Source organism: Protomyctophum bolini (genome assembly GCF_963924005.1).
Source record: "Protomyctophum bolini genome assembly, chromosome: 21".
NCBI lineage: Eukaryota > Metazoa > Chordata > Actinopteri > Myctophiformes > Myctophidae > Protomyctophum > Protomyctophum bolini.
This window is the reverse complement of record NC_137882.1, coordinates 6,660,033-6,682,199: the sequence shown is the minus strand read 5'-3', so window position 1 is coordinate 6,682,199 and position 22,167 is coordinate 6,660,033. Positions and strand designations below refer to the sequence as shown.

At 43.6% G+C, this 22,167-nt stretch overlaps 2 protein-coding genes across 2 annotated transcripts in view; one reads left to right on the top strand and one right to left on the bottom strand.

Moving 5' to 3' along the window:
• Nucleotides 1-22,167, top strand: part of LOC308336666 (glycogen debranching enzyme-like) — a 563,232-nt gene that overhangs the window by 243,350 nt on the left and 297,715 nt on the right. The window lies entirely within an intron of this gene.
• The window catches only part of LOC308336044 (cadherin-7-like), a gene marked incomplete at its 5' end in the record, with an annotated part of 171,659 nt that continues 167,704 nt past the window's right edge, over nucleotides 18,213-22,167 (bottom strand). Inside the window, one exon of the mRNA XM_080793288.1 lies at nucleotides 18,213-19,106. Within this exon, the coding sequence (XP_080649414.1) occupies nucleotides 18,484-19,106 (623 nt within the window). The 3' untranslated portion in view covers nucleotides 18,213-18,483. The remainder of the gene's footprint in view (nucleotides 19,107-22,167) is intronic.

Below are 22,167 nucleotides of genomic sequence, written 5' to 3'. Positions count from 1 at the left end.
GAACCCTTGGCCAATAAGGGACCACCATTCTTGTATGATGTACAATGATTAGAGTGACCCTCACTTCGCACAGGTGTGGTTTTTACTATACCCCTGGGGCACAAACGTGAGCTTGTAGATCTGCTATTTTCAGCACGCAAGTGTAAAATCAGCCATTACAATGCCATCAATGGAAGACCTACCAAAATCCTACAAAAAAAACAACCTCTTAAACCCCAGGGGGGTCCAGGAGGGAAAATAAAAAATATCTGAGTTGGAACCTGAGACCTTGACCAGCCCTATTTACCCGCTGAGAGCTGTTCATGAGGTGGGCAGAGGCTGTCCCTCTGGGGGGCTCAAGAGGTTGCCTGGTTGCATGTTGAAAATAGAAGATGTACAAGCTCAAACAGCCATTACAATGCCATCTGTTTCATACAATGCAATACAAATTGTTATTGAATTGTTGTTATTCTCCATGTCATGTATATGAATTGATTGCATAGGGCCTAAATGGAAGCACTTTTTTAAATGTGTGCTAATTTGGACGTGTTTACTTTGACTGTACTCTTGCAGTGGTTGAAAACATACGCCAAGAGGACCCCCATAAGAGAATATTTTCATGGCTCAGTGATTATCAAGCATTTTCATTTAAAGGGCCCCCAGTTTGACGTGAATTAGTCAACCCTGTTTGATGGTTTAATGTCTGAGTATTGTAAAGTCAATGTTAATTTAACTCAGTGTACAGAGTTAGTCCCATAATGGTCAATTTGGCTTTAACCCATTCTGACCGGGCACCCATTTTGGTGTTGGCATCATGTTATGCTTTAGCTATTGAAAAATAGCAGATCTACAAGCTCATAGCGCGCCACCGAGTGGCGCGCTACGAGCTTGTAGGTCTGCTATTTTTGAAAAATCGAAGAACGACTGACATTTTTTTAAATCTGATCTCAGGTCAGAATGGGTTAATCAGACCAGTGTGTGTCCCGTGGAAACCTCGTATGAATCTGATCTCAGGTCAGAATGGGTTAAACTATCATTTAGCTGGGGAACACCCTCAAAGACCCCCGGGAGTCCCCGGACAACACTTTGGGAACCACTGTAATAAACTATTGAAACAAGGACTACCAAATACCAATACATTTTAGTTGACAAAATCAACTGTAGATTTAGTCGACTAGAAGTCTAGAACTAGAACACAAAAAACATTTCAGTTTACTAAAATGTGGCTAAAACTATGAATGTATTCAAAATACTAATGACTAAAACCAAACTTTGCTGTCAAAATCAACACTAGTGTAAAAATTAAATACACACATTTAATAGATAGCAGATAAATTAAATGCATAAAACGAAATGCTTTCACTGGCTTCTAATCTGCTAGTTAAAAAATAATCTAAAATAAAAATACTATATTACTAAAAATCCATTTATAAAAACATAATTTCAAAAGAGACAGATATTGCACGGATAATTGCATGACATGACGCAGGAGTCCTTAGTAGCAGCGAGTAGGGATAAGGTTAGGGGATTATGCACCGCACCGTCGGCTCCTCCTGGGGCCGCCTATAAATTACTCGACACCGCGGCTTTGACCGGCCTCTTTGTCTGGACTACATAACAACATGACCGTCTACAGTTACCGGTTACCGCAGCTAACGTCCCAAAACGGGTGAACGGCACGTTCTCAAAACTAACTGCCGATCACATATTACTTTAGCGTTGTTGCGCTTAACACAAACAAGATTTACTGGTCCAAGTGGTTATTTATAATGCTCCAGTGTGGCCGCTACAATGGCTACATCATAGGCTATGATAGCCTTTCCTAAACAATAGGTCTAGAGCCCGCCTTCTCCAAGAACTGTATCCGGACATTTCCACGCACGCGTTGCGTTTCCGTTTCCCGTACTAGACCGGAAAGTCATTTGTTCAAGCACTATATTCACTCAATAAAAATAAAATCCTAGCGAACAAAACCACGGAAAACTATCACAACATATAGATTACGAGCCAACTCACGTTTCATCTTCACACAAATAAACTACCGGTAATTACATACACCCACAAGTGCAATGCTAAACTCTGTGATTAAAGTTAGTTAGCTGTGCACTGCTAGCTAGCCACACCATGCTAGCGTTTGCATTCTAAGCCACCACAAGTCCACAACCTTATAAGTTTGCAAAAACGCAATTTCAGTAAATACTGCGGCATGCATAGAAAATATCTAGACTACATTGCGTCCACACTTAGTCTTAGTTCAGTTAAATTTGTAGGATTTGTGGAGTGACACAAATTAGTCATTATTGCTGCATTTGGTTAAAATATTTATGTTCATACAACAGCGGTTTGTCAACATAAATGATTTTCATAAAACACTCGATCATGTTTTCATATTTCTTACCGTGGTTTGTGAAGATATATCCCCAGCTTGCAGCTTTCCTCCTTTTTGCTCGCGAACTACAGTGTGCAGACGGTGCAGACCGCAGTGAGAATGACGTCAGATTCACGTGACTCCAAAGGAAATCAAAAATCCTCTTTCATGCGTTCTACGAACGCATGAAATGTATTTGAACGAAAAGATCACAGATTTACTTTAAATTAACCCGTTTAAATTACATTACACCAATGGATAGACAGAAATAGACAGAAAAGTAATCTCAGTATGTCAGATCAAGCATAAAAAACAATTCAAATGAATAGCAGGGCTTGTTCACTTTTTTGTGACGGCGTGTCACGGGTTTGACTCCCAATCCCAACGACCTTTGCCGTGTGTCACCCCCCCCCCCCCCCCCCCCCCCCCATCTCTCTCCCCATTTCCTGTCACCATACTGTACACTCCTGCAATAAAGGCAGAAAAAGCCCAAAAATATATATCTTTGAAATAAGTGATAGGGAGGGGGCACGGTGGCACAGTTCACAGCTAGAAGGTCCTGGGTTCGATTCCCGCTGGGGACGCTGTGGGTGCTGGCGGCATGTTTTCTCCTCCGCGTCATCAGTGCCCATACCCGAAGCGGGGTTGGCGAAAGGGCCTTTCTGTGTGGAGTTTGCATGTTCTCCCCGTGTCCCCTAGGGTAGGTACCCTCACAAAAAACATGCAGTAATCCTGGTCTCTAAACTGCCTCCCCCTGGCCTGCCGGGGTGCCTAATGGAGGGGAAAGGAACTGGTTGGAATAACTTCCACGCGCTACGTCCAACCAGGGAAACTCCCCCTTGTCAGGATTAAAGGAGCAACTTGGACACTCAGGCATGAAGGAAGCATGAGGTCAGTCCGCTGCAACCATGTCACCACCTCAAAGGTTGACAGGTACGTACGCGTACGGGGATCTTTGGTATATCAGGACAGACAATGGACGTCGACCTAATAAAGAGCTACTTTTTGCAGACAGTTCATGTGCGGGATTCTTTCTTTGATTTCATTACCAAACCTCCCCTTTTGAACATTTTGAATATACTGTACAGCAAGAAAGAAAGAAAGAAAACATCGTCTTCATTCATTAGTGTTTCTCATGATTCACATTTCATCGATCCATCACTCTGACATGAACCCGTTTAATTAAATGCTATCACCATGTAGCCTACCTACACAAACAATGAGGAATGAAACTATGAAATATACCTGAATCCCAAATAAATCTCACAATTTCTTTTGTTTTGCTCCTCACTTCATTTGTAGGGTCTAATTAGAGTTGAATCTCCTCCCAGTGGCACCACTATAGGCCCACACAGACAACGTTCCTGCCGGCTGACTGACTGACTGAATGAATGAATGGTGTTTGTTGCGTGTAAATATCATGTTTCTACACGATAAACAAACACTTATTGCCGCCAACATGCATGCCATGCTATACCGATTCAGCCTTGGCTAATGATAATAAACGCCTGTAAGGGTACAAAACCGCGGTTAATTAAGACTATGGCTCATTAATGCTGATGTCGCTCTGACATGCTTTTTTGCCAATCATCTTTGTCTTCATTCATTGGTGGCCATAGATGCATTAACCCCCATAGGAACCACTTAACCACAAATATGTGTTTCTCAATAGACTCTATATGCACAGCCGCCATTTTGGAAAGAACTCTAGCTGGCCTGAATTCCCACTTCCTTCAAAGTATCGGCAACTTTTCCGGCAGTGGCGTGCACAGATAGACACTAGGGGGTGCTAGAACACCTCCTGCCCTTTTCCCTCTGGACAGCAATGTGCCCTTTTGATTTTTTTTTCTTTTTTTGTACGGTGACATTGATCAATTATTGATAAACAATCTTCTAGTTCTAATATATTATTTAGGCCCCAAAATCTATAAATCTCACACTATTAAGGCAACCGGCCGGTTCCACGCGCTGCAAAGGTGCCCTTTTTTCACTTGAGCACCTGCCCCTCTAAATGTCTGTGCACATCACTGTTTTCCGTTGCTGGTATTAGTATTGGAACACAGCTGGTGAACTCATACATTGCCCAGGACTGATTTATCGTGATTTTCATGAACTCCCTGAGTACCAATGACTGATACGTGTTATTTAGCTTTCTATTAATTGATAACATTATAATAATGACTTATACAGTACAGCAAATCAAGGTCCGTTCGATCAGTAGCTCTTGACTCGTTTGGCTTTGCCTGCAGTTTCATGATGATTCAAACACAAAGGAGGAGGCTGGAGGCATTTCTAGGCCTTTATCTCGTATTTACAGCTCAGATCGCTCTGGATTAAATTTAATTAAATATTCTTAAGTGTCAAATCACAACAAGTTAAGTGTCAAATCATAACAAGTTGTCTCGAGACACTTTACATGTAGAGCGACAAAGCTCTGTCTGTGTTTGCAAACTGACAGAGATCCCACCCAGAGCAAGCAGTTGTGCGACAGTTACCACTTAGCGGATGAACGACGATATTATGCAGCTCAATAGTAAATCCACGCCGCGGTTCTGGACAACCGTGTGTCCGACCAACTCAACATCGGGCACTGCACTCCCTGTGGGGGTGTTGAACGGTTCTCGGGTTACGTGCATTACATACAGACAGACAGACAGACAGACAGACAGAGACGTGGTGCATTTATAGATAGAGGAAAGATCGTGAGCCATAAAACTTGGCCCGACCGTGACCCACAAATGACCCACTGTTTGGGAAACACTGAACTACACAACCCGGACCGCTATAGCCACGTTTAATTAGATCTTTAGAGGTTTTAAAGTCTTGTGATCACCAATTCAAAGGTTTCTATCAAGGAGGAATGGACTCTTCAATCTCTTTGTTATCCTCCTCGGTGGGATAAATGGACTATAACATTTTATTGTCAGGCCTCTCAGACAATTAAGTTCTTAATAGCTAGCATAATTAATAATACTACTAATAAAACCCACTGACAAAGACAAAATAACACTAAAGATTCAGCAGAATAACGAGGTAAAAATGAAGAGATTTAGACAAAAGGCCTATTTATTTGCGGGGGAAAATAAAATAATAATAGCCTAGATTAATGCCTGATTTATACTGTACTCACACGGACGTTATGACACGAAGTTATGCTGGAATGCCTACTGAGTGGCAAAACAAAAAATAAATCAGCTTTCTGGCCTTTACAGCCAGACAGAAAAGTCCTGTGTTCATGGGAATTAAAATGGGTGCTCAGTTGCTCACCATTATGAAAGATCTGTTTTGCTTGAAAAATAAAGACATTTTGAAAATTAATTTCATATAAATCATCTCTGCTTTCCTGTTGCCTGGTCTGTTTCCCATGGTCCCTCGATAACCTTGTACTATTTTTTTTATTACAGTGAATTAATTTATTATTTCATGCCACAGGACAATTCGAATAAATTTGCCATTATTATGTTATTTAATGTCTCCGTTATTTATTCCTATGCACTTCTGTTTTAATATTTCCAGTGCCTTTGACCTACTTTATAGACATGCATGTGTGTTCCCCGGCCGTTGACGGAGTAAGCTATACTGCACTTTCACACACAACCACCATACCCATGTGGGTTTACACACACACACACACACACACACACACACACACACACACACACACACACACACACACACACACACACACACACACACACACACACACACACACACACACACACACACACACACACAACTCACAAGTGAATTATTTATATATTGCCCATGCAGGTCTGGGACCAGTCTAATTTGGGTGGAACTGTACTGCACTGTATACACAAACCTCAGGTCTGACATTTCTCTTGCTTAAGGCATAAGAAGAGGTACAGTATAGCAGGCCTATAACACTGCTGAGAGAGAGAGAGAGAGAGAGAGAGAGAGAATAATGCATACAGAGGCCCTTTGATCTTCCCTTCGCTTCTTTCTTTTTGCTTATTTTTTCTGTATTTTATTTTCAGAAGTACAGAAGAGATCCAGTAGAACTAAATGTGATTTTACGTTTGCAGTAGTTGCGCTCTGAAAATTGTAGATCTGCTATTTTCAGCATCAATGCAAAATACATTTTTGTTCACAAAATCAACTGTACTGTAGATTTAATTAATCTTATGATGTTTAAACTAAAACATTTCAGATGACTATAATATGACTAAAAGTAAATTAGGTTTTAGTCAAAAGACTATGACTAAACTAAATAAAAAAATCAACACTGCAACTCCTTCCCAAATCTCACTCCTCAAACAGGCCTATGGGGAGAAACGTGACCGAAACGGAACTATAGTGCCGTGTCGGGCCCTTCTGCACTCTAGGTATGCGGAAGGAATGCCGTTCTCAAACCCAAGACGTTGTCTAAAAGCAGACTTGAGTGTGTGTGCATGTGTATGTGTGTGTGTGTGTGTGTGTGTGTGTGTGTGTGTGTGTGTGTGTGCGCGCGCGTGCGTGCAACAAACTAGCTTCAGGAGAGTTTTGCTTCATGCCGGGGTAAGTCGTAGAAATACATTTCCCTGGCATACATACATGCATCTATATGCAATGCATCATGCATGCACGCACGCACGCACACAATGTAAGGACCTCGTCCCCAGGATGGCTTATAGAGTTATATTATATGATATTTCATCTCATTTCTCTGCCCCTGTGCAGCATACACCCTTGAGGTAAATGAGTTCAGCGCTGCAGTAACACCCAAAGCACATTTGCTGTTCAAGCTCATGGGGTATTAAGCCATCCTAATGCATCCTATTCATGATGATGTCATGAAAGGGAGTCGGGAGGCATGCAGCCAGAAAGGCTGTTATATTATTCCCTTCCATTTGAAGCGGCAGGCGCTGAGGACTGGACTGGCGGGGCATACATTGGGCCCCTGACATCTTGGCCCAGACCAGAACCACCACAACCGGCTGCAAACCCAAACATAGAAGATCGACACGTTGTGTCGAGGTGGCGATGTGCAGTGGCGTGCACAGACATTTAGAGGGGCAGATGCTCAAGTGAAAAAAGGGCACCTTGTGCAGCGCGCCTGAACCGGTTAATAGTGTGAGATTTATACATTTTGGGGCCTAAATAATATATTAGAAGCTTTTTATCAAGAATTGATCAATGTCACCATGGTCCTATCCTATACTATACAGTGTACACTGTACAAAAAATTGCACATTTGTCCAGAGGGAAATGGGCAGGGGGTGCTCTAGCACCCCCTATTGTCTATCTGTGCACACCACTGGCGATGTGTCTTGTAACAGCTGTCATGTTTGGGTGAGACTCCTGGTCCACATGGTAGTCTGTGATTGGGCTACTATAGGCCGGTATCAGATGATAGACAAGCCAGTACGTGGGCCAATCATGCAAAGAAATGTGGAAACTCAACATAACGTATCGTTCAATTACTTTTCTATTCGATATCGCTATACACTTGGTCTATCAATAAATGTGTGTATTCTCTGTGTTCTGAACACAGAGAATACACACATTTATTGATAGACCAAGTTACATTATATTTGAACACATTACGGACAAACCTGCACCGTGACATGAACACAGTGTTCATGTCAAGGTGCAGGTTTGTCCGTAACGTGTATCGTCATGTGTATCGTCAACCATGTAACATGACACGTATCGTATCACTGTTAAAATGTATCGCTACACCCCTAATACATCCCCTGGCAGACTCCACCGGTCAACTATGAGCATAGGCTATAGGGTTTAAGTGGTTTACATGAATCCAATAGGAGACAACAGGGAAGAAATATGAGCATTGCTATTCATGGTGTGCCACGCAGGGACGAGAATTATTGTTGTGAGAAATGTTTTGAAGACACCCGCGGCGCGTATAGCAGTGCCAAAAGGCAACAGCAGTAATGTATGTCTTTAAAAAAAGGGCAACCAGTAGATCAGACTCTATTAGCGCCTGTTCCAGCTGCCAATCGAAAAATCAGGAAACATAATTATACTCATCTCAGCTGCGAGGCTCGAGAAACAATGCTTCCCTCTTTGTCTGGGCAGTTTGTTGATGATGATGCGTGGTCGTGTGTGTGTGTGTGTGTGTGTGTGTGTGTGTGTGTGTACGCGCATGCGAGCGTGTGGTTCTAGATTGAGCGCCTGATAACAATGGGTGCCTGATTGCTCATCATAGGTGGTGAGTCATTCCACGAAACCGGTGCGATTTGCGGTCCCTCTGACCTTTCCAGGTGTTTTTTTTTATTGATTGAGCCACCAAACTATTTTTAAACGCGTTTTATCATCAATTGAAATGCTCCCTTCGATTTGGAAATAGATTTGGCTCCACGCATACTGTCGATGGAACACTTATTCTTTTGATGTGATTGACAGCTTTTCTGGTCATCATCATCGTCGCTATACAAGTTGTTCTGTGAAAGCATCATTTTGTCGCTATCAGGGGTAAACCTTTAGCTGTTTTTTTCAAGATCAATTTTTCATCTATTCAATATGTATAAAAGCCTCCGACAACCTTTACCACTTTCAACCAGGTGTAGCCTACCGATTTTAGACACGTCCAGTGGCATTTTGTAGGGGGGGAGGAGGGCTATCAGGACTATGATTGGCCAGCCCAGTTCTGATCTCTAGATTAATAAATGCATTAATAACTAATCCATCTACTCATTGAGTTCTCGTACGGATGTGTCATTTGCATATAAAGTGTCATTACTGTAAATAGATTGCGTGTTGAATGAAAGCCTGACACCAATTATTAACAAGGCGTTAACCCATTCTGAACGGGAACCCATTTTGGGGTTTAGCATCATGTTATGCTTTAGCTATTGAAAAACAGCAGATCTACAAGCTCATAGCGCGCCACCGAGTGGCGCGCTACGAGCTTGTAGGTCTGCTATTTTTGAAAAATCGAAGAACGACTGACATTTTTTTAGAATCTGATCTCAGGTCAGAATGGGTTAATCAGACCAGTGTGTGTCCGGTGGAAACCTCGTATGAATCTGATCTCAGGTCAGAATGGGTTAAGTAGATATCACGGATGCATCGCTCTTCTATTACATGTCAGGAACCTGTGACACTTACATGGAATGTTTTAATTAGTCGCGCTATTTGTTTTGCCTACTTTGCAACCATCTGCCATAGTTTAATTGTTTGATTGGCTTAAGTATAGGCTATACTTTGTAGATGATTTTTATTCAGTGTTCAATAGGATGACATATTATTGGGAGATGGGAGGGGATACGTGCTCCAAAGAATGCATTTTATCCCCTGAGCAAGCAGGCCATTAGTTCAACGGTATAAAAATAGAAATCCAACACTTGGAAACCGGGTTGAAATCCAGGGTAGAAGAGAAAAGTTACAGCTTTAACCCATTTTGGGCGGGAACCCCTTTTAGAGTTTTAAACATTAGGTTATAATTTAGCTATTGAAAAACAGCAGATCTACAAGCTCATAGCGCGCCACCGAGTGAGTGGCACGCTACGAGCTTGCAGGTCTGCTATTTTTGAAAAATCGAATAACCACTGACATATAGAAACATAGCTTTTTCAGAAAACGGTCAGGATGTAGAAGACATTTTTTGAATCTGATCTCATGTCAAAATGGGTTAATTCATGAAATAACAAAGACGAAATATGGAGCAACAAAGGTTCAAATAAAGAGAATAAAAGAGAATATGTGCACCCCAGGTAGACGCGCAGGTGGAGGACATTCTGCCTCGCCTCACCTCCACGTTCTTGCTGGCAGGGCACAATTCTGCTCACCTGGGAACGGTCGACAAGAAAAATACACACATTATTGTAGTTGAAGGGAGACCTAATGCTGCTCCAAGTCCCACAGTGTATTGGTGCTTTTTCCACACATTGGTTGTCCAGGTGAAACCACTGTAGCTGATATATCTAGTTCACATAGGGATGTCGTACAAACGCCTAGAGTTTGCTATTGTTGCTGTCGGGCAGAAACCTCTTATCTCCATATTCTATCTTTTTGTGAGGGTTTTTCTCTCAGTAAGTTAACGCCTGTACTTGATTGTACAGCGGCACACAAAAGTAGCAGATATGCAAGCTCTACTAGGATTTGAGCTTTAACGGAATATGTCAAATCTGATAAATCTGTGTTGATCACATGACTGTAGAGAAGTTGTGTATACCGATTTGCGTGATTTTTTTTTCCGAGAACTGTAATAGCAAAACATGTGTTTTGCAAGAAACCGAGACAGATGAACGGACAGGGTGCAAAACATACTCTCTCCCCATGCCTGGCTTGGTGGAGACAACAAAGTGAATACAATCAATAGAAAACTGGGTGGGGAGGGGGGTTGTGCAGTCAGCTGGGGAAAGCCATAATTTGGAGAGGTGGCTTTTGAAGCTTTGGAGGTTGGGGGTGGCTTCTCTGAGAGTTTCGGGGAGTGTATATTCCACAGGGTTGGGAGCAGCAAAAGCTCTGTCGCCCCACAGGTACGGTACTTGGTCCTGCATGGGGACCTCAAAGAGGTTGGCGTCACCACACCAGACCTGAGGGAGCGGGAGGGGAGGGGAACGTTTGAGGGGGTCAAAGAGGTCAAAGAGGTATTACAGGGGGGAGCCAGATTGCTCAGTGCCTTATAGGTGGTGAGTGCATGATGTTTTGAAGTGGATGAGACTGATGTCATCTTTGGTGCCTGCATGGTGGTGGTGACTCAGCCATAGTAAGTGCACAGACCATAATATGCTCGTGAGGAGGACCCAGCCTCTCCTCGCTCTGTCCTTGGTTTCCTGTCTCTCTGCGGGTGCCCCATGCGGCACCCTTTGTAATGCCCTCCCCCAACCATTCGAGAGCACCACAGTTCAACAAAGCTTTTATTAGTCTTCTTTTTGTCAGGTGAAACAGGCCCATTTTTAATAGCGATGTAGTCATGATTGACTGCCCCCTAAGCCAATGGTATAGTCTGAAACTCGTGTAGCCAATCACGTAGCGACCTAGTCATGATTGGCTGCCTCCTAAGCCCTGCCCCGCATCGCGGAAGTGAGCGTTTCCTGTGAAAGCATCTTCTACGAATACAATATTAGCGCACCACGTCCACTCTAAGACCGACGCTCGAAGCGACAACAGCTGTGATTGAACCACAAACAGAATGTCGGAAACTAACGCAAACAACGGCCAGAACGGAGACAGAGCTTGTTTCACCTGACAAATATGTCTATGACATCATTTCTTGTTTTTCGTCTTTTGCTCCATGTCTTAAAACCTTACTGGGAAATGTCCCTGCTGGTCACTACCATCATGGCAGGTCTTTAGTTCATTCCTGCATTTCCCAGGAGCTCTTAATTGATGTTGTGTCAAATGCGTTCTGTGCTTGTTAGTGCATCAAAGACAGCATTCACTTTGGTAGCTGTCAGAGAGGGGAGGGGGGGGGGGGGGGAGTGACACAGGACACAGATCTGAGACGCAATGTGAGGTTGTAGATCTGCCCTTTTCAAAAGATTTGCATACATTTGAAAAGTTGAAATGAGATATTCTGCATAATGAGTACTTTTGGTAGTTTAAGTACATTTTGATCCCAATACTTGTACTTTTACTCAAGTTCATTTTTAATTCTGTACTTTTACTTTACATCTACATACTTTATATGTGTTGTGTGTGGCTCTCCCGTCCAGACTCGATATGCAGATGACTTTCATTTCAGCCGTCTTCAAAGCTCCGGAAACAATGTCAATATCTGTACAGAGACAAACAGAACTCACTGGCCCAAATGAAGATGCATAACAAGTTCATATTGCAATCCATTGCATCACAGAGGAAATTACAATACTGTCAATTGTATTCATGAACTCCGGAGAGCTGTCAAGTTAAGTGAAACTGTACATATAGAGCCCCCACCACCACCCACCCCCAGCGCTCCGTATTGTTGCATCACATATTTATTCATGATAGGGGAGCTAAACTGTTATACTGTGCATTATATAATGATTTGGGGGGGGAAATGGAAGCGCTTGTGCGGGCGCATTCTTATAAATTGCGTTATTTCTGGTTTGCGAAATGCATGGCCTAACGCTTAAAGCATGTTGAAAGATTCACAAACTCTCATTTTGCTATCAGGACTTATAGGGATAACCATGAAAAGTGTCATCGGACATTAGCAAATGAATTATGATTCATATAGGACAGTGGCTCCCAAACGTTTTAGCTCTAGACTAGAAAAACGCATCGAATCGGTCTCAAAATAATCAGGATTATCTTCACTGATATTGATGATATGATAATGTGACCGTCAATGGCTTTGCACTCGCAGAGTAGCCGGTCTGCCTGTCTGTCTCTTCAAAGCTGGATTTCGACTGCAGCTTTAGCACTACACACACACACACACACACAACACTACACTTGCCAGACATTTTGAGTACCCTAAAGTTTCCTTTTAGAAATGTTGAGTATGGGTCCCCAGCATTTAGAAACTGGCTAATGCAAACTTGCATATTATGTTGGGCAATTTTTGTAATTAGCATAATAAGCTGGGGTACCATTAACATCCTATATAAGGCAACATTTTAAAATCTTCATTATGCTTTAAGTACCAAGTGACGGGTCAAACAAATATACCCACGTTTAGTGCTGGTGTGATGTTTAGTGTTCTAGGACTAATGATAGTGCTTTCTAATCTCACAGCGTCTCCTCTTGAATGAGCTATACGCAATATGCTCACGCACCTTATTTCTAAACCTCTTGTACATAATGTAATGTTTAGATTGATATGCTATAAGTAAATGATGGAGCTTGCACATAAACAAATTTCACCCACTGTTTAACACCTGTAAACCTGACAATAGAGATTGATTCTGATGTCGGAGCCATCTACTGTAAGCCACCAACGTTAAATTTCCAGCACCACATTTCTTTTTTTTTAGAGGGGATTTGTTGGCCTTTTCTGCCTTTTTTATTTTTTTTAATATATTTTTTATCCCACGATTTTGTAACCCATTTTTCACACCTGTGTCAATCATCTACTGTGATCCTGGGCTCTAGACACCCTCCGCCAACCTGGGGAGAGCAACGGACTTAACTCATGCTCCCTTCATGCCTGAGTGTCTAAGTTGCTCCTTTACACCTGACAGGGGGGAGTTTCCCTGGTTGGACGTAGCGCGTGGAAGGAACACGTTATTCCAACCAGTTCCTTTCCCCTCCATCAGGCGCCCCGGCTGGCCAGGGGGAGGCAGTTTAGAGACCAGGATTACTGCATGTTTTTGTGAGGGTATCTACCCTAGGGGACACGGGGAGAACATGCAAACTCCACACAGAAAGGCCCTTTCGCCAACCCCGCCTTCGGGTATGGGCACTGATGACGCGGAGGAGGAAACACGCCGCCAGCACCCACAGCGCCCCGAGCGGGAATCGAACCCAGGACCTTCTAGCTGTGAGGCGACAGCACTACCAACTGTGCCACCGTGCCCCTTTTTCTGCCTTTATTGATAGATACGGTAGACTGAAAGGAAATGGGGAGAGAGAGAGATGGCGTGACACGAGAAGAATGCCGCCTATAGCACAAACACTGAAAACACAGCATACAGTACGAACTATGTCCTTGGCAGTCGACCTTTTCAAAACAAAAGTTCCTTTTACCTCTCTCTTTAGTATGTCTTCAGTTTACTAATCAATAATCATTCCCTTATATCGTCTATGTCGGCTTGGAACCTTTTCGGCAGTGTTGGGTATCCTTTTTAAATTAACCATGCACGTTACCTCTGTTACGAGGACAGGAAGACCAAAGAGAAGATTTATGGATGTAGTGAAAGAGCCCTTTCAATGAAGCCCCTTGAGTAGAAATATTGGAGGCAGGGTGACATTTTTGTATTAAGGAATAGTTTTTTCCCCCCCCTTTCTCCCCCTTAAGCATGCGGCTTGTAAGAGCGCTCTTATGATGTGCTTCATTATAATCAATAATGGAGAGAAAAGGTAATAGGTAACTAGCTAATGGATGTAGAAGGACAATTATTTTTGTAATGGACAGCAGCCATTCAAAACTCACAAATAGCTACAAAAACAGCTGAAGTAGCCTACCGGTACTTGAAAGCTGCATTATTCTGAAATGAAAGAGAAGTACACAACATGTCTGGCTGTTTTGTTTCTTTGTACCAGGAAAAAGTCTGCGTGCGTGCGAGCGTGGACAGGGTCAAAAAGAAAAGGAATGGATAGAGCGGCCCATTCATTGGGTGGCCCACCGGCATGTTAGATGCAGACATGTACTTGGTACCAAAATATCAGCAAAGCCCAACTTTATATTCATGTAAGAGTGGGATTTGAAGAGTATATGTACCAAATGTCATTTCTGAGTATTTCCCCCCCGGATAGAGAATTTTTCACAGTTCCCAAGTTGTTCGCGGGGGTCATATTAGCCAAGAACAATTGAGATATTCTCTCCTAAATGAAGTGCATACATATTTTAGCCAGGTCCTAGACTAAAACCTAGAAAGCCAATCTGGATGGAATAAAACAATACGTCTCAGGTTACCGTGGATTTTACCATGGCTGAGAGGCGTAGTGAGACCCGACGCGTAGCGGAGTGATTGAAGGTGTGGATTATCGGTGACGTGACGGTGACCAGCCAATCAGAATCAAGGGACTAACCATTTTAGAATATGAAATATCGGACAGATCTGTAAAATGAGGGGCAGAGGTTCATCGGGTTACAACTAATCCGGCTACGGGTTAAAAATCACCTGCGGCTTCCTGTGAGGTTAGGTTTTGGGACGAATGACATGGCACCCGTAAATCTGGCCCTGCCTGAATGGTCTTTGTGATGAAGAATATAGGCCTGTTACGTTCCAAGATTACCCACTGAGAAGAGTAACTTGTTAGAGTTAGAATGTAACGGCCTTTACAACATGAGTTACTTTAATATTTTAGCGCCCCTCACTTCACACAGGTGTGATTTTTTTAAATCTGAATATACCATTGCTGTTGAGTGACATGCAGGTAAAAAAAACACTTGAAGATATCCACTATCTGCATTTCTCTGCTGTGAATTCCGTCTTCTTCGTTGACTCCCATCTGCCTCAAAGCTAATGGGAGTCACATTCCACTAAAGTGTAGCCTGCTACTGGGTGGTTTTAACCCATTCTGAACGGGAACCCATTTTGGTGTTTAGCATCATGTCATGCTTTAGCTATTGAAAAATAGCAGATCTACAAGCTCATAGCGCGCCACCGAGTGGCGCGCTACGAGCTTGTAGGTCTGCTATTTTTGAAAAATCCAAGAACGACTGACATTTTTTTAGAATCTGATCTCAGGTCAGAATGGGTTAATCAGACCAGCGTGTGTCCCAGTGGAAACCTCGTATGAATCTGATCTCAGGTCAGAATGGGTTAATAACGATGGATGGTGCACGTCGAGGCCTATGACAGTAAAATTCACCAGCTGGTCTATTCTAATTTGAAGCACACACGACGATCATGCATCCACAAACACACACAGATGCGTGTATAATAACGGGTTTGACTGTCGGCACAGCCTCACACAGCCTGAGCAGCAAAAGCCTGCACAGCCATCTACAGGAGCGAGTGACGTCTGGGCTAATTTGCGAAACGCTGTTTAGGAGGCCGACAGTGTGAGAAGCCATTCATCAAAAGACAAAGACGGCGGTGCAGAGTCAAGCATGCCTCCTCTGTCTCCATCATGCCTTTCAAGAACAATGCATCACTGCAGAGAGAAGGGAAACTCAAACCTTTTCCCTCTTTTCTCCCAATTAACACATTTTCCAAAAATAGCCAGGAGCCTAATACCTGACCCCATTTTGCTTATTAAATGCCAGTATGAGTAAACGCGATTATTTGCTTTTAACCGGCTGACATTTGGCCTGAATGAATTTGGTTTCACTCCATTATTCGCAGTCTGAAAGCCCTCTAGTGCAGCAGTTTTCTGAGATGGGGGGCGTGGCCAAAGTGGGGACGTACTCTTCGTTGGCAATTGGTTCATACTTGCTTTTCCCGATTCCGATTGGGCCAGTTCGATTTCAAATGTGCCGGCTGTGGATCGTATTGGTTCACTGATCTGTGCGGCCGCCCCTTCTTCCTCCTCCTCCTCCTCCATGATTCCCTGCTTTCACATGACATGAACGAAAAAACGAAATTAAAAAAAAATCCAATGGCAGCCCCTCAGTCAAATCTAGTCACACCTATGGTGTGAGGATTCCCCTCCCCATGTTTCTGTCAGAAGCCGTTGAGGACTGATTTCACCCGTCTGCAGAGATCCCCTTCCCCGGCCCTACCTGTCATTGGCCATCCTGACCAAGAAGTTCCGTCTCTTTTCTTCTTGGCTCACTAGTGATAGCACAATGAAACAAATTCAGATCCATGTTAAAGGAACCAAGTGTCCATTTTATTGTCCGCAAAAAAGATTAAAAACATCTGTCACACAATTGTGCCTCTGCAAAATAAATACATAATACATATTTGATTTTCATGTTGACACCCAATCGTAACAGATTTATTTTCATGTAGTTATTTCTATTTGGGGGGGGGGGGGGGGGGGGTCTGCACAATTATGAAGTGTAGTATCACCGGAAAAATATAACATGGGCATTATTGTTGACTTGGCTTCGTTTGGTCAAATATGTTCTGAATGACTAATAATGCTGTATACGTTGGATCCTGCAAACTACAGAAGCACAAATGAAATAAAGAAAAGCAATTACTTACATAACATCACCCAGCTAATGACTGTCACTTCAACGCTAATGAGACAAAGTGTTGTTTTTATTTTCCAAGTGTCTAGGCTGCATCGAATCGTGCCATCGAGAACAGGGACCAAATCCTCCAGAAGCGCTGTTCTCCAGGGTCAGATGGTGCTATAGTGTTGTAGTCAAGTCCACCTAAAGCGAGTCCGAGTCAAGACCAAGTCCTGGGAGGGAGTGCGAGTCAAGACCGAGTCCGGTTGGGGGTCGAGTCCGGGTCGAGATCGAGACCGACGGGAGGCGGGACCGAGTCAAGACCCGAGTCAAATGAAGGGCGAGACCGAGACGAGACCGAGTCAATGAAAATTTGGACTCGAGGCCGGTCTCGAGACGAGTCAATGACTCCAGTACTACAACACACTAGACGGTGCGCTGTGTTGGGTTTCCTTCCAGGTGCCTATTTTTTTTTTTGTACAAAATGGAAAAGTGATGTAACCCCTGGAAAGGCTTTCAGAATCCTGACATCGATTCTTGTTCGTCGCATCATCCGTGAACGTCTTGGCGATAGAAAGACACCATTCAAAGACACAAAGGGACCACATTGTAACATCTGTTAAAAGCATTGTGAAGAAGAAGAGATTGTATGTTTGTTTTTTTTCCTGTATCAAAATGTGCCGACTGTCTCTTTCTGCTTTCTTTATATCTGCACACTTAAGAAAAACAAAGAAGGAAAAACGCTCCCTTGCCACGTTGGTTTTGAGTGGTTGTTTATACTTGTATGGTGTAGGTGCACTTTTGAAAATGATCATGGAGACCAACGACTGAAGTGCATGAAAGAGTTTTGTAGTTCTCTGTATTAAACGTCCATGGAAAAACGCAGCCCTATACCATGTCTGACCCACAAAGTCCACAACCCCAACGAAAACATACAAACTGTTCTCAATTTTACATTATAATCAAGTGACTACTGATAGGCGCATAGGAGCACTTCAGGAGAAAAACGTTTTGTATATATATATTTTTTTTACTTCTTCTTCTTTAGCACAAAGAGAGCCAAGGAAGGCATCAAAGCAACAGTGATGGGCTTGTGCCCATTGCTGTTATGAAGTACCCGCTGCCTCCCAAGAAACAAAACAAGAAACAAAACAAAAAACACTATGTACTTTACTGTCAGTAGCCGGACCTGAGTCCAAATCCCAAACCTTTAATGTTTTTAAGTGCACAAGGTTTCCTCTTCGGTCGATCGAGTCACTTTGGAAATCTCTGTCAATTCTCAGCGCTTCTGAAATTCCATACAAGGGAAGGTATAAACAACCCGAAAACCTTTGAAATTCAAATGCACTCTTTTTACGTGTCAATTCTAGATCGTTCGCCTCCCTTCATCTCTTCACGACAGGGCAAAAGGTTTGCTGTCACCGATCGCAATAAATTACTATCGTTGGGGGACGTTTTCTTTTTTTTTTTACCGTTCTTTTGGGAACACACCGATACGACGATACCTTTGAGGCTATGAGAAAACGCTGGCGGCGCCGTCGCTACTGCTGCCACTGTGGCCACTGTGGCCGTACAGGTCGGCCAGCTTCTTGAAGCGCGGCCCCCACTGGCTGAGGTAGTCGTAGCTGTGCTCCGAGCCGTCCGCGCTGCCCAGCGACTCCTCCTCCAGCGAGCTCAGCGACTCGGCCACCGAGCCGCTGCCCTCGAAGGCGTACGTCTGCAGCGAGTCGTACGGCGGCGCCGACGGGTCCACGTCGGCGTCCTTGAGGCGCTCCCAGATGAACTCGCGGAACGCCACGTGGTCCGGGAGCGCCTTGTAGGCCGGGGCCGGGCGCCGCGGCTGCCCCCCGCCGCCGGAGGAGGAGGACCCCGCCGCCGCCGCCACCGTCACCGGGAAGTGGAAGAAGGTGGCGGCCGGCGGGGGCGGGGTGTCGGGCGTGACGTCCCGCCGCGCCTTGGGGTCGCCGCGCATGACGTTGAGGTTGCGCAGCGTCACCATGTCGAAGGCCTCCGTGTCCTCCTCGCCGCCACCCTCGTCGTCGTAGCGCACGATGTTCTCGCGCACGTCGCGCTCCTCCTCCAGGATGAGCGGCTCCTTGCGCCGTCTGCGCATGGACACGATGAGGAGCACCATCACTGTGGACAGAGAGGAGAGGAGACCGGAGTTAACTCCATGAGGAGCACCATCACTGTGGACAGAGAGGAGAGGAGACCGGAGTTAACTCCATGAGGAGCACCATCACTGTGGACAGAGAGGAGAGGAGACCAGAGTTAACTCCATGAGGAGCACCATCACTGTGGACAGAGAGGAGAGGAGACCGGAGTTAACTCCATGAGGAGCACCATCACTGTGGACAGAGAGGAGAGGAGACTGGAGTTAACTCCATGAGGAGCACCATCACTGTGGACAGAGAGGAGAGGAGACCGGAGTTAACTCCATGAGGAGCACCATCACTGTGGACAGAGGAGAGGAGACCGGAGTTAACTCCATGAGGAACACCATCACTGCATGTGGAGAGAGAGAGGAGACTGGAGTTAACTATGACTAACTAACTACTAACTATAACTATGACTGACAGAATTGACTATAATATGCAGACCGTGGCCATGGCCATGTTGCCATTGGGGTTTGGAAGCACTCGAGTAAATGTTCATGGTCACGATCAGGAGCACCATCACTGTGGAGAGAAGAGACTGGAGCAGGTTTTTAATTTAGTTTTAGTCATTAGTCTTTTGAATAAAATGTTTTAGTCTAGTTTTAGTCGGCTAAATGTACAGTTGATTTTGTCGATTAAAATGTATTTTAGCGTGCCTTGATGGTGATGAACGCGTTGTGAGCTTATAGATGGGCTATTTTCAGAGCAACTACACATTGAATGACTTAGTTATAGTTCTATTGGATCTACCTAACATTTGAGTCTAGTTTTTATTTGTTGACGTAATATATTTAGTCATAGCTTAGTTTATCCATTCATTCTCAAACCTTTATTCATTATTGAAAGGACGTCGAGGTTGCCCTCTTTTGCAGTGTCGTTGAGGTACATCTCAATCGAACAATAAAGTCCCGCTTTTATGTGTGACACAATCACACAACACAAGTTTAGAAGCAATTCAAGCAGTTGCAGACATTGTGGGGAGGTCTGCAATCAAACATTTAAATGGATCATAATGTTATGGGAGAACAAATCTTGAATTTAAAAGCTGCATTCCAAGTGGTTGGGGGGACTGAAACAAAAGCAGTCAATGCAGTTCTATAATGTTCCATTCCAGCAGAGATTAAACATACAATGGTAGTAGTGTCCCATTAACTGCCTTTAAATAAACCAGATACCGATGGTTATTCCGCCTGTCAGCCAGGGAAGGAGGGAAGGCCAACAAACTATTGTTTGCAATCGTGAATTGGTCTCCCGATTAATATGGTACACTGTGGCTCTAAAATGCAGAACTTGCTGTCCTTAAGTGTGCTATGAGTGACTTTTGGGGGCTTTTAAGCTGTCAACTTTGTATAACATTGTATTACTTTTCATTATATTGCAAAAAATAATGATCTCTTGGCAGAACGCTTTCAGGTGAACAACAGTAAAGTCTGTGTTGAATTGAATTTGATAAAATAATTGTAAAACTAAAACGTCTCAAAACCCCCACAGAACATTCACCTTTTTCTATGCTTTTACTCATTTTTGTGGCAGACATTTTTGTGGCGCCATAAAAAAAAATAGACGACAAAAAGAAGAGAAAGAACAAGTGCTTTTGACCACCCAGGCACCCAGTCATATTTTGGGGGCTGGATATTGGATATGGAACAGGCAGTGTTGATTTGTCTTAAGTAGACAAAACAGGAAAGGGCGCACACCAGTGTTGGTGAGGTCAGGTGTAGCCTGGCTAATAAGCCAGACCGTTGTGTGATATTAGTCTGGCTTATTAGCCAGGCTAGGTGAGGTGCTGGCCTAAGGCAGTAAATAAGTAAAAATGAGAAAAAGGCTGCACACTCGTAGCCACGATGTTGTATATTTAACGTTTCGACCTAGGAGGTCTTCTTCAGGGAATGTGTTGATTTGTCTCCCTTGCACACATCACGAAGGGACTTTCAATAATGCCATTTTAATAACATCCCGTGTTTATATCTATCTCCACCACCCAAATAAAATAATATGTATCTGCCATATTTAGTTCAGCTAGCTTATAGTTACACCAACATTGTTCTTGTGAAGCAGTCTGTGGTATTGCTGAGGACGATAGACTTTTCCTGTGATTCCCCAGATATGTGCACGTTTATCCGTTGCTATGATCCAACTCCTGGATAGAATATCTTCAGGGAAGTGTTTACAATTCAACACACAAACACAATTCAATACGGTAATTAATTTGGCATTTTCAAAATCATTTTATGAAGTTGTATTATGGATTACAAATTGTCTGCTGCATGGGGGGAACCAGGAGGCATACTATCCATATTGATGTATCCTTCATAAAAGGATTATGTGAACAAATTAGATGCTGTACGTACAGTACATACTGCCAGTGGTGGAACAAGTAGTCACATGTTTTACTTGAGTGAAAGTATCAATACTGCAATGTAGAACTACTCTGTTACAAGTAAAAGTCCGGAAATCAGAATATGTGAATATGTGTGACACTATGACACTATGTATGGCACATTAGTCAAACTAGAGTCCAACTAGAACTACCGGTAGTGGTTCTCAAATATTTTATTTCCCATAACTCCGAGTGTATAAATGGAACCAAAAGGACCCGTAAGGGTCCATTTGGTTCCATTTGTACACTCTCAAGAGTTAGACCTGTTATCGTCATTCAAGGCTAGCTCTTTCGGTAATAACTACTCATTATCTACTCATTTTTATACTCATTTTGTATGTCCGTGGCAAAAATTTAATTTTGACAAAATGTCCAGCACAACATGGCGATGACCCCGATATGGGCCTTGATGGCGGCAGTGGCTCAGGGTTAGAGTGGCAGGATGGCAACCGCAAGGTCGCCAGTTCGATCCCGGGCTAACCCCGGAGTTAGTGTCGAAGTGTCCTTGAGCAAGACACTGAACCCCTAATTGCTCCTAATGTGCTGGTTGGTGCAGCCTTGCATGGTTTCTGCCGGCATCAATGTATATGAATGTGTGTGTGAATGGGTGAATGTAATGCACAATCTAAAGCGCCTTGGATAAAGGCGCTATATAAATGCA